Here is a 15,025-nt window from a genome sequence, read left to right as displayed (position 1 = left end):
TAGGTGCTTTTTGAAATCAATGAAATGACTAGAAAGACCAGCACAAATAAGGTGCCAGACACAAAAAAAATAACAAAGATGTGTAACAGAGGAATAGTCCTGTCAATATTTCAGGTCTTTGTTATTTTCCAGGCCACAGTTGGTTTGGCTGATCACACAGTAATGTAGTGATTTTTGTTCAAACTGATGCATTATCCTGTAGGTCCAAAATGGGAAAATGGTCAGACAGACATCGATGTTACATCATTATACAATCCACTTATTTAACCCATAACGACCCAAACATCCACCTTCGAACAAAACCATCTACTGATCTAAACTGTTTAATACCTGTTGATGCACTAATCCTATCAATATGTGTAAATAATTGGTGTAAAATACAGTTTGTCATCGTTTCATGGTCATCAGATATGACCCATTTAGACGTTCAGAGGCTTCGTAGTGAACGTGGAAACACCGTCACTTATCATGATAAGAAGATATTATCATTTATTGACTGATCATTGTATTTGTTGTAAATACTCAAAGTGCATATAAATATTATAGTTTTTGTTAAAAACGGTTGATTATGCAATCTGATTGTGTGTGAGGTGACCAAAAAAGTGTATGTGATAGGGTTGTAAGAAAATATTGGTTCTGCAATATATCACGATATTTCATGTCACAATACTGTATCAATACTAAAAAGTACTGTATCAATATTTTAGGTATTTACTGAAATGCAGATATTGTGGAGGTTCGTTTTTGTTTTTTTTTCCTTTTTTGTTTAGATTTTATTTGTTATTATTTAACATTCTTTTATTAAATAATGTTAGGTCCTTTGTTGGGATTGCACAAAAAAAATGTTATGTTAGTTATGAACTAAAAGAATATGAACATTTGAACATTTATCTTAAACCATAATGTCTATAAAATATGATTTTAGTTTTAACTGGAAAATTTTGTGATATAGCATTAGATCCTGTTCTGATCAAATAAAAATGTATGTAGTATTTGTGCATATTTCTGGTGTAATTCAATTTTTCCAGGAAATAATCTTTTAAAAAAAGAAACAAAACCAATTTAAAAATTGACTTTTTAACAGTATCATGATATATTGTGATATATCATATTGTGATCCTAGTATTGTGATTTGAATCATATCGCCAGATTCTTGTCAATACACACCCCTAGTATGTGAATGGTTTATATGGATGTTTTGTGTTATTGTAAAATATACAAAAAAAAGCGTGTTAACAAAGCAAAGAAAGTGGATTTAATTTAATTCTTAGTTTGTAACAAGGGGTGGAAGTCTATAAGTTATACTTCTTCCCATTCCTTTTCGAGCACGGAAAATTTTGTTTGACCATGTTGTATGGTTGTTTGTTATCTGATGATTCTGTGCTCGAAATAAAACTACACTAACTAACTAACTAACTAACTGTCATCTTCTACAACATCGATTCACCAGTAAAACCCACAAACTTGAAACCCATGGAATTGAGATATTTTACTGAATTTTACTGAAAAAGTTACTTTTTCTTCTGTTTCTGATATAAAAACCCTCAACTTAAATCTGAGGTTTTATGAACATCTACATGATCAGTGAATTAAATATAAAAAATTACATGATTTTCACTGGAAAAAATGCAAAATACACAGGATAATATTACAATAAACGAAGATAAATCCATTAAGAAATGTCAAAAAGAAACAAAAATTCATTGGGGAACTGCCATAAAAGTAGAACTGGGTATTTATGGGTTAATGTGACATTTGTATTCACAATACTTGAAGCGTTTTCCAATCAATGGTTTACATCCCATTCGGTTAAACTATCTTTTGATGGACCGAATAAAAAAAATAGAACATGAAAACGAAATTAACGTATACTATACCTACACCAGAAAATACTGGGAATCTTTTCTGGTCATGACGCTGTGCTTCAGTTGCATGAGATATTTGCTTAAAATACAAATTTAGCCTCATGTTCATTAGCAGACACTTGTGATGATGAGGTCATAGGTCACATGGTTCCCCTTTTATGATGGTCCCAATACAATAGGGTTTCTGAAGGTCAAGGCATGAAAATATCGCACTAAACTGACCTACTTAAACCTACTTCCTTAAATTATTGGCTAAGTTCAAGATTCAGAATTATTTTTTGTTTCTCTTTTTTCTCTGTAAATGTTACTTTAAAGATCCAGGGTGTATTAAATAGAGGGATTCAGGTTGATTTAATGCAGAAAAGAATCTGATTTTTAGAATTGTGTTTTTCTGTTGTGAATAATTACATGAATTATCTGCATGGAGTATGGCATGTTGCAGCAGTTCCAGTTCCAAGTGTACTTCCATCCTTTTTTTGTTCTAAATCAGGTATAATCCAGCAGTTAAGTGCATGTCCATTTCCAGCTATATTAGAGTGTAAACCATTGTTTTTTTTGTTTTTTTATTCAGCTTTTCATTCAGTTTAATTACTTAACCATTAGATTTCACTAAATATCTGACACCTTTAAAGCTGCATTAGCCTAAATTAAAGGGGAAATACACAGTACCCACCTTCCTTTGGCAGCTCTATCCTGTCTCTCCAAATTAAAAAAGCACTAAATATAAACTCAGATAACCTGATGTCGTTTCATGCCAAAAAGTGAAGCCACTTTCCGAAGCATCATATTTAAGAACAGCAGAGTCACATCCAGATCACTTTTGACAGAGTCTGATCAGAGATTGATAATTACAGCTGTCAATCACATATATGACCCCTCTATCTGTCTGAAAACACCTGTGATTGGACAAAATCAGAGCACCATGGGGTAGATTTTCTTCAAACTGAAAACATGTAGAAGCAGTAGATGCAAAAGTCCTTCTCCTAGGAGACCAGTTGAATTGCAATATGTTAAAAAAAAAACCTCAAAATCATCTTCCGCTCTAATGTTTTTTTCACAAATCCCATCCTGTTTATAACAATAACAACAACAACTAACTGTCATCTTCTGCAATATTGATTCACCAGTAAAACCCACGAACTTGAAACCCATGGAATTGAGATATTTTACTGAAAAAGTTATTTTCTTCAGTTTCCTCTGTTTCTGATATAAAAACCCTCAACTTGAATCTGAGTTTTTATGAACATCTACATTATCAGTGAATTAAATATAGAAAATTACATGATTTTCACTGGAAAAAATGCAAAATACACAGGATAATATTACAATAAATGGAGATAAACCCCTTAAGAAAAGTCAAATAGAGACAAAAATTCAAATATTGCACTAAACTGACCTACTTGAACCTAGTTTCTTAAATTACAGTCACATCCAGATCACTTTTGACAGAGTCTGATCAGAGATTGGTAATTACAGCTGTCAATCACATATATGACCCCTCTATCTGTCTGAAAACACATGTGATTGGACAAAATCAGAGCACTATGGGGTAGATTTTCTTCAATCTGAAAACATGTAGCAGCAGTAGACGCAAAAGTCCTTGTCCTAGGAGACCAGTTGAATTGCAATATGTTAAAAAAAAATATTCAAAATCATCTTCTGCTCTAATTATTTTTTTCATAAATCTCATCCTGATTATAACAATAAGAGTAAAAATACAACTGTGGTGTAGAGCTGCAACCAATTAATCGATTAGGTGCTTGAAGCGAATACAAAAATTCATAATTCGATTAATCGACTCAAATTGATTGAAGGGAAATATTCTATGGCATTTTTCCTGAACTGAAGCTTCTTTGTGCGTCACAATAAGCGTCCGTGTGAAACACAACAGTGGAACCAATGTTTAACAGCAGAGAAATGAAGGAAACAAAGCTTTGATTCAGGAGAATTGTGGTTGAATGATTTTTTTTTTTTTGGATCACTTTGAGTCGATTAATCGTTTCAGCTCTACTGTAGTGTTTACTGCTGTCCTGCATTGTCTGCATCTGATTTTGTGCACTGTGTTGTAATCTGTACTGCTGCATTGTGTAACAGTTTTCTGCAGAGAAGACTGCTGTGAGTCAAGCTGTGAACATCATGATGACAATGTGCTGTGTGTGTGTGTGTGTATGTGCGTGTGTGTGTGTGTGTGTGTGTGTGTGTGTGTGTGCATGTGTATGTGTGATAAACAGACCTCAGACTACACTCCGGGAACCTGGAGGAGAACTGATGTCCATCTGGAGAATCCAGAGTATCACACCAGATGGTTCTTTAAATACTTCCTGGGAAAAGGTCAGTGCTGCTCTGCTTCATCCCTGTTTAAAAACACCCACTCACAGAAATGGAGTCACATTTCTCCAGATATGTGACCGATACGGGGGGAAATACAGATGAGGGAGCGCCTCTAAACCAGTCTGCCAGATGCTGGTCTACAGGAGGTTTGCTATCTTATGAACTCAGTCTAGTTCTCATGCGGGACCACTCCTCATCCAAGGCCAAAACTTGTTAGCATCCAGCAGCCATATCCCCTGTGAGAGTCTCAACCCCACACTAATCCCATCCGCCACCCTGGGAGGAAACCTGTGGAGGACACATAGTCCTACCAGACAGAGCAAAGGCTTGCCTCAAACAGATAACACAATTAAGATTATTAAGATGAACAGGAGCCAATTCACATGAGCAGCCTGTACAGTTGTTAAAAATACATCACAACCGGTCACCTGTTTCTTCACCCCACCCCCACCCCCCGACCTTCCTCATCTCAACGTCCTCATTAACATCCTTTTTATTCACAAACTAGACGTGAAGATCATTGGTTTAAAGCAGGGATGTCAAACTCATTTTAGTTCAGGGGACATATTTAGCTCAGTATGATCCGATGTGGGCCGGACCAGTAAAATAATAACATAATAATATAGAAACTAGAAGCACTCGGAGAGCGCAGACCTCCGCCAAGGCTGATCAGTGGCCCCCCCCGTGGGCCCCCCCACCCCCGATCACCACCAAAATTTAATCATTTCTTCCTTATCCCATTTCCAACAAACCCTGAAAATTTCATCCAAATCTGTCCATAACTTTTTGAGTTATGTTGCACACTAATGGACAGACAAACAAACAAACAAACAAACAAACAGACAAACAAACAAACCCTGGCAAAAACATAACCTCCTTGGCGGAGGTAATAATGTTGACTCCAAACTTTTCTCCATGTTTTAGAACAGGGGTCTCAAAGTCATTTTCTTTCAGGGGCCACATTCAGCACGATTTGATCTCCAGTGGGCCAGACCAGTGAAATAATAGCATAATAACCTATAAATAATGACAACTCCAAATTTTTCTTTTTTTTAGTTAAAAAAAAACATTAAATTATGAAAATACTTACTTTTATAAACCATCCAAACAAAAAAGAAGTGAATAACCTGAAAAAACTGAAATTTCTTAGGAAAATTAAGTGCAATTCTAACAATTTTATGCTTTCAACTTATCTTTTCTACATGTGCATTATGGATCGAATCTACAAAGACACTAAACACTTAGTAACAGGCAGAAAATAGTTAAAATTGTGCTTAATTTTCTTTAGACATTTCAGGTTGTTATATTTATTCAGGTTATTCACATTTTATTCTTACAGGATAGTTTGTAAATGTAAATACTTTCATAATGTAATGGTATTTTTTGCACTAAAACAAAGACAAAAATTTGAAGTTGTCATTATTTAACTTTAGGCATAGTGTAATTTTTTTTTTCCCATCAAACTGAGAAGAAAATATGGAGTAATTATTTTTTGTAGGTTATTATGTTATTATTTTACTGTAGATCATATTGGTCTGTATGTGGAAACTGAACTAAAATGAGTTCTACAGCCTTGACTGTGGAATTTTTGCACTTTGTAAATTCATCCCATGGGCCGGATTGGAACCTTTGGCGGGCTGCATTTGGCCCCTGGGCCACATGTTTGAGACCCCTGTTTTAGAGTGAAAAAAGTCAAATTACATTTTGAAAATGTTTACATTTTTAATCTACAAATTACGAATTATCCTTTAAAAAATGTGAATAACATGAAGAACTATAAACAAACTGAAACGTATTAAGAAGAAAAGGTATAATTTTACTACATTAGACTACAGCTCAAGCTAGTATTTAACCCTTTCCAAGATAATTTAAGATGCTTTGATGGTGTTGTTTGTACATGATACAGTCAGAGGCTGTATCAGGCAGGTGGAAAGACAGCAAAATAGTTATTTATTATAAAATAATTTTATTCAGTTTATATGTAACAATATCTGACAGTAGTATGTGCCTATGTGGTGAATGGAACATAAAGTATGCTGTAGTGTGCTTTATTTTAAAGAACATCCTTTCTATTCACAAACTAGACGTGAAGATCATTGACTTAAAGCAGGAATGTCAAACTAGTTTTAGTTCAGGGGTCACATTCAGTTCAATATGAGCCGAAGCGGGCCGGACCAGTAAAATAATAACATAATAATATGGGAATAATGTCAACACCAAACTTTCCTCTGTGTTTTAGAGTGAAAAAAGTCAAATTACTTTATGAAACAGTTTACCTCTTTTTTTTTTTTTTTAATAATATCAAGCTTTGATATTGAGCTTTGGTGTACATATTAAATAGTACTGAGTGTTCAGTTTTACAATACTGTTTTGAAATAAAATACTTGGTCTGTACCCCCAACCCAACCCACCGAAAATGTTTACATTAATCTACAAATTACAAATTATCCTTTGGAAAATGTGAATAACATGAACTGTAAACAAACTGAAGTTTATAAAGAAAAATAGGTACAATTTTATACCTCAGTTTATAATTCACACGTGTGCTTTATGACTTTCAGATCACAGTGGATCTAAAAATGCACAAAACATTTAGTGGCAGGCAGAATATTTGAATATGCAATATGTAAAATTGCACATTCTTCTCTTAAGATATTTAAGCTTGTTTTGATTTTTATGTAATGTTACATTTTTTACACTAAAACAAAGACAAAATCATGTTAAATTGTCATTATTTATAGGTTATTATGCTATTATTTTACTGACTGACCCACTTTAGATCGAATTGGGCTGAATGAAAGGAAAACCAAGCCTGTGACCATCAGGAGATTTTCCTCACTGTGTTGTTCTGTGTGTTTTTATGATGTTTTGCCTTTTTGTCCACAGTCTTTTTATGATGAGTTTATGATGTTTTGCCTTTTTGTCAGCTGTCTTTCCTGTCACCTGCTTAGGGACTACAGATGGAAATTAGCACTGCTGCTACAATCTGTCATATTTACAGCTGCAATTGTTGTAGATGTTCATTAATATGCACTGTCCCTAATAAATAAATAAATAAAAATAAATTAAAAAAAAAAAAAATGTGGCCCCTGAACTAAAACGATTGTTAATATTGCATTTTAATATGCATTTCACCAATTTTTCCCAGGGGCCACACTGGACCCTTCAGCGGGCCGATTTTGGCCCTCAGGCCGTATGTTTAACGCTCAAAAAAGGACAGGGTCTGCAGGTAATTGTGAAGGAAAGTTCAACAAAAACAAGGCAAGTAGAAGACAGTCATGTGTTTTCTCCACTACCCGGGGTCTAATAATGCTATGGCATGGCCGGTTTAAAATGAGCCACATCTCCAGAAACTTGGCTCGACCTGTTTGGACTGAAGCAGAGCCATCTGTGTCTCACAGCCTGAGCGAATCTGACTGCATCGTACAACATACCACATTATGAACTCAAGGCCAACTATTCTAACACGAGCGTTTCCCGTCTGATCAAGCACCCAGTTGAAATAGAGCTTGGACTTACAATCAGATACGTCTTTGATCAGGTTTATGGTTCACTGTTGTCTTTCACTGCATATGAAAATAACTCCTGACTCTAGCCCAGGGATGTCAAACTCATTTTAGTTCAGTTCCACATTCAGCCCAATTTGATCTCAAGTGGGCCAGACCAGTAAAATGATAACTGTGAAAAAAGTAAAATTATATTATGATCAGGTTTTCATCTACAAAGTTTCCTTAAAAATCTGAATGACATGAACAACTGGAAAACAAGTGCAATTTTAACCAGATTCTGCCTCGGTTTATCAGTTTATCATTTACACATGTGCATCACAATTGCACAAAACATTTAGTAACAGGCAGAATATTGGTAAAATTGTATTTACTTTTCTTAAGACATTTCCGTTTGTTCATATTTGTTCAGGTTATTCACATTTTTTGTAAAAGTATAGTTTGGTAATGTAAATATTTTCATGTAATTTAACTTTTTTACAGCGAAAAAACAAAGAGAAAATTTGGGGTTGTCATTATTTATGGGTTATTATGATAATATTTTACTGATCTGACCCATTTTAAATCTAATTGAACTGTATGTGGAACCTCAATTAAAATGATTTTGACACCATTTATTGTTAATATCTAAAGTGTAATTTTTGCATTTCACAAATTCATCCCGCGGGCTGGATTAGACCCTTTGGCGGGCTGGATTTGGCCCCCGGGCCACATGTTTGACACCTGTGCTCTAGACGCTCAGTGTGCTTTCAGGAAAATGTAGATGTATATGTTTAATAGCATATAATGACCTCTCAAAGTATCATTTCCTGTAGGCAGAAAAGTATAGGTCACGGAAAATAAAGGAAGACAAATAATGAGAACATGTTGTTAGAAGAGAGAGAGCTTCAGATGAGAGAAGAAAGGGAACGGTGTTGCAGGCAGAGATCCTGCATTTAATTGGGTTTGGAGGTCTGGCATTGTTTCTGAAGATGTTACCCTGTCAACCAAAGAGACACTGACATGAATGTGTAACTTTGCTGTGTTGTTGTCGGAGGTCTTTGCCGTTGCCCATGTCACACATAGAGCGTGTGGAGATGGGGGTAGAAAGAAGAGATGAAAAATATCAAAGAAAGGACAGGAAGGAGGAGGGAAAAAAACCCAGAGAAACCAAGATAAGAGAGCGGGGGAATGAAAGGGAGTGTGGATAAAAGCCTGTTTTCTGCATGTTTAAATAAAACTCCAGCGTATGTTTCTGTCTTGTGTTTTCCCAGTTCACCAAAACTACGTGGGTACAGACGCAGAGAAGAATCCCTTCTACCTGTCTGTGGTCCTTTCAGACCAGAACAACCAGCGGGTTCCTCAGTACAGAGCCATCCTCTGGAGGAAGACGGTGAGTCCACCATCTGCCACCTTAACCACAATACCAGGAAAATAACGAAATGATTTAGTGCAGGGGTGTCAAACTCATTTTAGTTCAGGAGCCACATACAGCCTAATACAGTGTTTTTGAACCTTCAGGTCGGGACCCCACGTGGGGTTGCCTGGAATTCAAATGGGGTTGCCTGAAATTTCTAGTAATTGATAAAAAAACAACTTAGTAATAAAAAATGTATGGTGAGTTGAGAGAGATAATCAAATACAAAAAAAGACATGACAAACTCCGAGTCTGAAACTGAATATTACACTGGGTTACAAAAAAATGTTTTTTGCAAGTTGTCTAGGTTTTTTCAACTGAATTAGGACCATTTTGCACCGCTAAATCCAAAAATGACATCTGTTTTTCTCAATCAGGTCAGGTTTTTTTGCTAATTTGATTTTGAAAAATTTGATCTTCTCACAATCTGCGCCCAAACTTTATCTTGGTCACCAAGTTTAATACCAAAATGAGATTAGTAAGCACACTTTATGAAACTTGTGACTTGATTCCTGTTAGGTACAATGGTGTATTCACCGCAGATGTAGCAGAATATGTCAGGCTTATTTTTGCAAGATCTTCTAGTCGAAGCCATTTCATTCACCTGTAATATTAAAAAAAAAACATTAATCATAAATTGGCAAAAGTAAAATGTTCAGAACTCGTTTATTGCAAGAAATATGAAAGAATTTTGTATCATATGATGTGAAAATGCCCATAAATGTAAGCAAAAATGTTAAAAAGCCAATATGTAGCAGAGTTCAGAAAGTTGACCTGACTGAGCAAAATTAATGTGATTTTTGGATTCAGCACACCAAAATGATCCTAAATCAGCTCAAAAAACTTAAACAATAAATTTGTTGTTGACCAGTGTTATCTGTCAAATGTTCATTGTGGTCAGTTTCAGATGCTGCAGCTCTTTCATAATTCATAGTTTGAGTTCTTGTTTGTTCGGTGTTAATTGTCAGCCTTGTAAATCCAAGCTGGTCTGACTGTACATATCCTGACCAAGGAAAATCAAATTCTCCCTTTGTGCAGTAATCTACACCTGGCTTTTCTGCCTCTGTCCATAATAATATACATTATATAGACTAAATGTCATCTAAAATTAATATTTATTTGCTACATAGTACAGCAAACTATTACATAATCGAAAACAAATTAATTTTAGCAAAAAAATAAATAAAAAAATCTCCATTTTGAATGTCTGGGGTCGCCAGAAATTTGTGATGTTACAATGGGGTCAAGAGCCAAAAAAGGTTGGAAACCACTGGCCTAATATGATATAAATTGGGCCGGACCAGTAAAATAATATAAATAACAGGATAATAATAACTTTTGAGTGAAAAAATTAAAATTCTGTAATGAAAATGTTTACATCTATGAATTGTACTCGAACATAACATGAACAAATATGAACAACCTGAAAGTTCTTTAGTAAAATAAGTGCAATGTTAAGAATATTACGCCGTGGTTTATCATTTATACACGTGAATCACAACTTAGAGATCACAGAGGATCTAGAAATACACAAAACATTAAATAACAGGCAGAATATTATTAAGACATTTCAGATATTCACATTTTCTGTTAAAGGCTAGTCTGTAAGTATAAACATTTTTGTGTAATTTTACAAAAGACAAAAAAAATTAGCAGTTTTCATTTTTTATAGGTTATTATGACAGTATTTTGCTGGTCTGATCATTTTTAGATTGAATTGACCTAAAATGACTTTAACATCCTTGATTGTTAATATCTTCAGTGTAATTTTTGCATTTTACAAATTCATCCCAAGGGCCGGACTGGACCCTTTGGCGGGCCGGATTTGGCCCCCGGGCCGCATGTTTGACACCTGTGATTTAGTGCATGAGGGCACAGATTACACCTGAATGTGGACATTTTTCACTTTGACACACAGTTGTAGATGGTACTTTTTAGCTCACCGGCCTTTGGACAATGTCTACAAAGTCTGTTCAGTTTTGAGATATTTAGATTTTTAAACTTTTTTAAATATTACAAATTTGCCTTTACTTATATAACGGGCCATATTTTGATAGCCTATAACACGGAAATGTTTAGAGATATCAATATAGTTACCACTGAGCACTGATAGGAAGTCATATATGGGCTTTCATTTGGGTCCATGACCTTTGACCTGGAGTGACCTTGAAGGGTCAAACTCAAAGTCACCAATATCTGCATTTCAACAGTCTTCTTCTCTGTAACTACTGGTCAGATGAATTAAAAAAAAAATGTATGCACCTTCCATAGGACAGTTTCTACAAAGTGTGTTCACAGTTTTGATAAATTTAGATTTTTGAATTCCCGATGAATCTTTGAAACATTAAAAATTTGCCTTTAGCTATAATGGGCCATATTCTGATGGTTTATACAATGGAAGTGGTTACAGATATCAGTATAGTTACTACTCAGCACTGATAGGAGGTCATATGAGGACTTTTATTTAATTTGTGGAGTTCTCCTCCAGTGAAAGTACCACCCACTGCTATTGGGAGATTGATCTCCTACATCAAGACCACAGGACTCTAACATAGAGACTAGGGGTGTGTACTGGAGAGGATCTGGTGATACGATACAAATCACAATACTAGGGTCACAATACGTTATATCATGATATATCATGATACTGTTAAAAAGGCAGTTTTTTTCTTAGTTTCTTTTTTTAAATGATTATTTCCTTGAAGAATTAAATAACACCAGAAATATGCACTAATACTAAACACATTTTATTTGATTAGAACAGGATCTAATGCTGTATCACAAAATTTTTCTGTGTTAAAACTTAAATTATGTTTTGCAGACATTACAGTTTAAGATCCTGCACAAATGTTCATATTCTATTAGTTCATAACTAACATCATAACATTATTTTAGTTCAATCCCAACAAAGCAACTAACATTATTTAATAAAAGAGTGTTAAATAGTAATAAATAAAATACAAACAAAAAAGAAGAAAACAAAAATGAACCTCCACAATATCTGCGTTTGAATAAATACTTAAAAATATCGATACAGTACTTTTTAATATGATACAGTATTGTGAAATTAAATATCGCAATATATTGCAGAACCGATATTTTCTTACACCCCTAACAGAGACAGAACCTGACAACCTCACAAATTCAACTTGTTGTTTTTTGATAGAACATGCCAGTGAGATACAGGGACATTGGTCTTATTTTGTAAATCTGAAATTATTGCACCTTTGGAGATGCTAAATCTCTTTTAGGTCACTTTGTGTGCAGGTGTTTGGGATATGCATGCTCATAATTGTTTGTTTGTTTGTGTGGTGACTCAGCATCATGACAGAGATAGCTGGATCTAATTTTGGCCTTTAGCTTCATCTGGAACCTGATTAGGGGGATGCACCTCCGCTGCCTGATCACAATGATTTGTCTTGTTCCTGTCAGACTCTCAGTGGTACAGGATGTTGTTGTTGCTGCTCAAGAGGACAACTTTGTTTGACTTGAACTGCCTCAGTTTAATTTGGTTGTCTATAATTATTCTACCACTAATTGAAAAGTATGTTGTGTGCTGTACATTTAACTTCTCCGGCATTTCCTATTCTTCCTTCGAAATGTTTTCCAGTTTTTAAGTCTTGACAGAACTAACATTAACTATCTTCTGACAGCTAGTATTAGTTAGTAGATAGTGCTGCACCAAAAAGTATCAGAAGGAAACCATTTGACTTATTCAGGCAGCAGATATGAGAGGTTTTATCTAAATAATTGAAATGTAGAGAGAGCTGTTGAAGAAGCTCATCTTTGTAGCAACACTTGGAGTCATCTCATATTAAAACACTTAAACATCACAGCTTCATTAGACCACAGCTCAAGCTAACATTCAAACCTTTTCCAAGCTAATTGATGCTGTTTGGATGATGATGTTTGTACATGATACACTCAGAAAAGGCTGTATGAGGCTGAACTTAGGCACGTGGAAACACTGCAACATAGTTAGGTATTTTAAAATAATTTTTTCAATTTACATGTGACAATATCAGACAGTAGTATACACAAATGTATGGACCATAAAATATGCTTTAATGTGCTTTATTTTTCAGTATCGTCTAATGTGCCTCCAGTTTTTCAGTGATTTTTCAGTATTCTATGATGATAAGAATTAAAAACATCAATGTTATCTTTTAATAGCATTTTAGTTTCCAACCTGTAAACATAAACATTTTTTTCTTCAGTTCGCTCACTAGTCATTATAGTAAAGGCCAAAAATACACACTATACCAAATGAAGATGGAGTTATTTATTGGTATTGAATAGAATAAATAATGTAAATAACAGAAATATACATAGAAATGACAGTGACATTTTTGGTTTATCCATGGTTTGTTTGTACAGCCGAATGGATCATCACCGTTGTAAAGTATACCTTCCATATTGACAATAATGCCATAATTTGGGCAGATATTGTCATGGGAGCAGCAGTTTTTTTTTTGTTTTGTTTTTTTTTAATGAGTAAAATGTGTGAGAAGCTACCATTATAAATCAACTATTATGGTTTCAGACAGCCAGAGATGCCCTGGCATTCAAATTACACTGTTGACCATAAAGTTGGAATAAATATTTTTTCTTCTTCTCATGAAATGATTGTGATATGATTTATTCTTCGTAGAATGTAACTGGGACTCAGTATGTAATCATTGCGCCAGGTCAAAGGTGATTATTTATGTGTATAAACAGGAATCAAAAGAGGAATGTGTCTGCAAACAAAATTATTCTAACTCTATGGGCAACAGTGTGCATTCTCCATAAGCTGAGGAACACATGTTGTTATAAACCCTTGTATTTTTTTTTTTTTTTTTTTTTTTAATTTGTGGAAGTAAAAAAAAAAAAAGACTTCTTAAACTACCACAGTTTTGTATGTAAAAGGTCATTGTCTCTCCATTCCTCTCTGTATTTTAACTTTTCATAAAAGCCCATCTAGGGACCGGTGCTGCAAATTAGCTTTTGCTATAATAAGCACTATGATGCGTGCATGGGATTGCTGTGTTACAGTTGGTCTATGTCTTTTGTATCTGTCCCTATCAAATAAACCAAATAAATAAATAAACTCTCAAAATTTGTCAAAATTATTGCAATGTGATTTTTTTTTTTTTTTTTGCATAGATCAGCCCTAAAGTCATCCCTCATGGCTTACTTAAATATGTTACAGATGTCATAATATTTTTTTTGGTGGTTCTTTACATGAATGAACAGTACAGCAAGTTTGTAGAGAAGTGTTTTATGAACCCTCTGAATAACTGCAGGCACCAGTTCAGAGCCACAAAAACATGTTATTATGAGTGAATGACTTCTCAGAGAAAAGACGGTTGAAACCCGCTGTGTTAAGAGGTTATAATCCCTGATCTGTGTCATTCTTACTCCCCCAGGGCACTCTGAAGATCAGCCTCCCCTACAGCCCAACCAAAACACTATCCGTCAAGTCCATCCTAAGGTGAGAGTTGCCGACACTGTTCTCCTGCTATTATAGTATGTCTGGAAATTTAAACTGTTGACTGTATTCACCCTGCGACATAATTTTATTTTTATTTAACTTTTATTTAACCAGGAAATATTCCATTGAGATCAAGGACCTCTTTTACAAGGGAGTCCTGGCCAAGATAGGCATCGGCAAATACAACACATAGTTACAAGATTACACTTACAGTCACGGAAAAAATTATGAGAACAACAAAAGACATCAAAAACCATGGTTATGCAATCCAGTACTAACTACTGTGTGTATCATGTGACTAAAACAGACAGAAAAGAAAACATGGAATGCCTAAAAGCACTGTTTTAGTCAGTACAATGCCATAGATACTGATGTAAGAACTGAAGGGATTTTAGTTATTATCAAGAAAACATGGAAAATGGATAGATATCAGCTCTGAAATTAAACTCTTATG

At 34.7% G+C, this 15,025-nt stretch overlaps 1 protein-coding gene across 5 annotated transcripts in view; it reads left to right on the top strand.

Annotated features, from left to right (window-relative positions):
- The window catches only part of garnl3 (GTPase activating Rap/RanGAP domain like 3), a 141,266-nt gene that overhangs the window by 74,455 nt on the left and 51,786 nt on the right, over nt 1–15,025 (top strand). For all 5 annotated transcript variants that reach the window (XM_030149739.1, XM_030149735.1, XM_030149738.1 and 2 more), the window contains exons 4-6: nt 4,097–4,196; nt 8,956–9,074; nt 14,507–14,571. In XM_030149739.1, coding sequence (XP_030005599.1) covers nt 4,097–4,196; nt 8,956–9,074; nt 14,507–14,571 — 284 coding nt within the window. The remainder of the gene's footprint in view (nt 1–4,096; nt 4,197–8,955; nt 9,075–14,506; nt 14,572–15,025) is intronic.

This window comes from Sphaeramia orbicularis, chromosome 12 (assembly GCF_902148855.1).
Source record: "Sphaeramia orbicularis chromosome 12, fSphaOr1.1, whole genome shotgun sequence".
Taxonomy (NCBI): domain Eukaryota; kingdom Metazoa; phylum Chordata; class Actinopteri; order Kurtiformes; family Apogonidae; genus Sphaeramia; species Sphaeramia orbicularis.
Note: the sequence above shows the minus strand (reverse complement) of the source record. Positions and strands in the feature narration are given on the sequence as shown.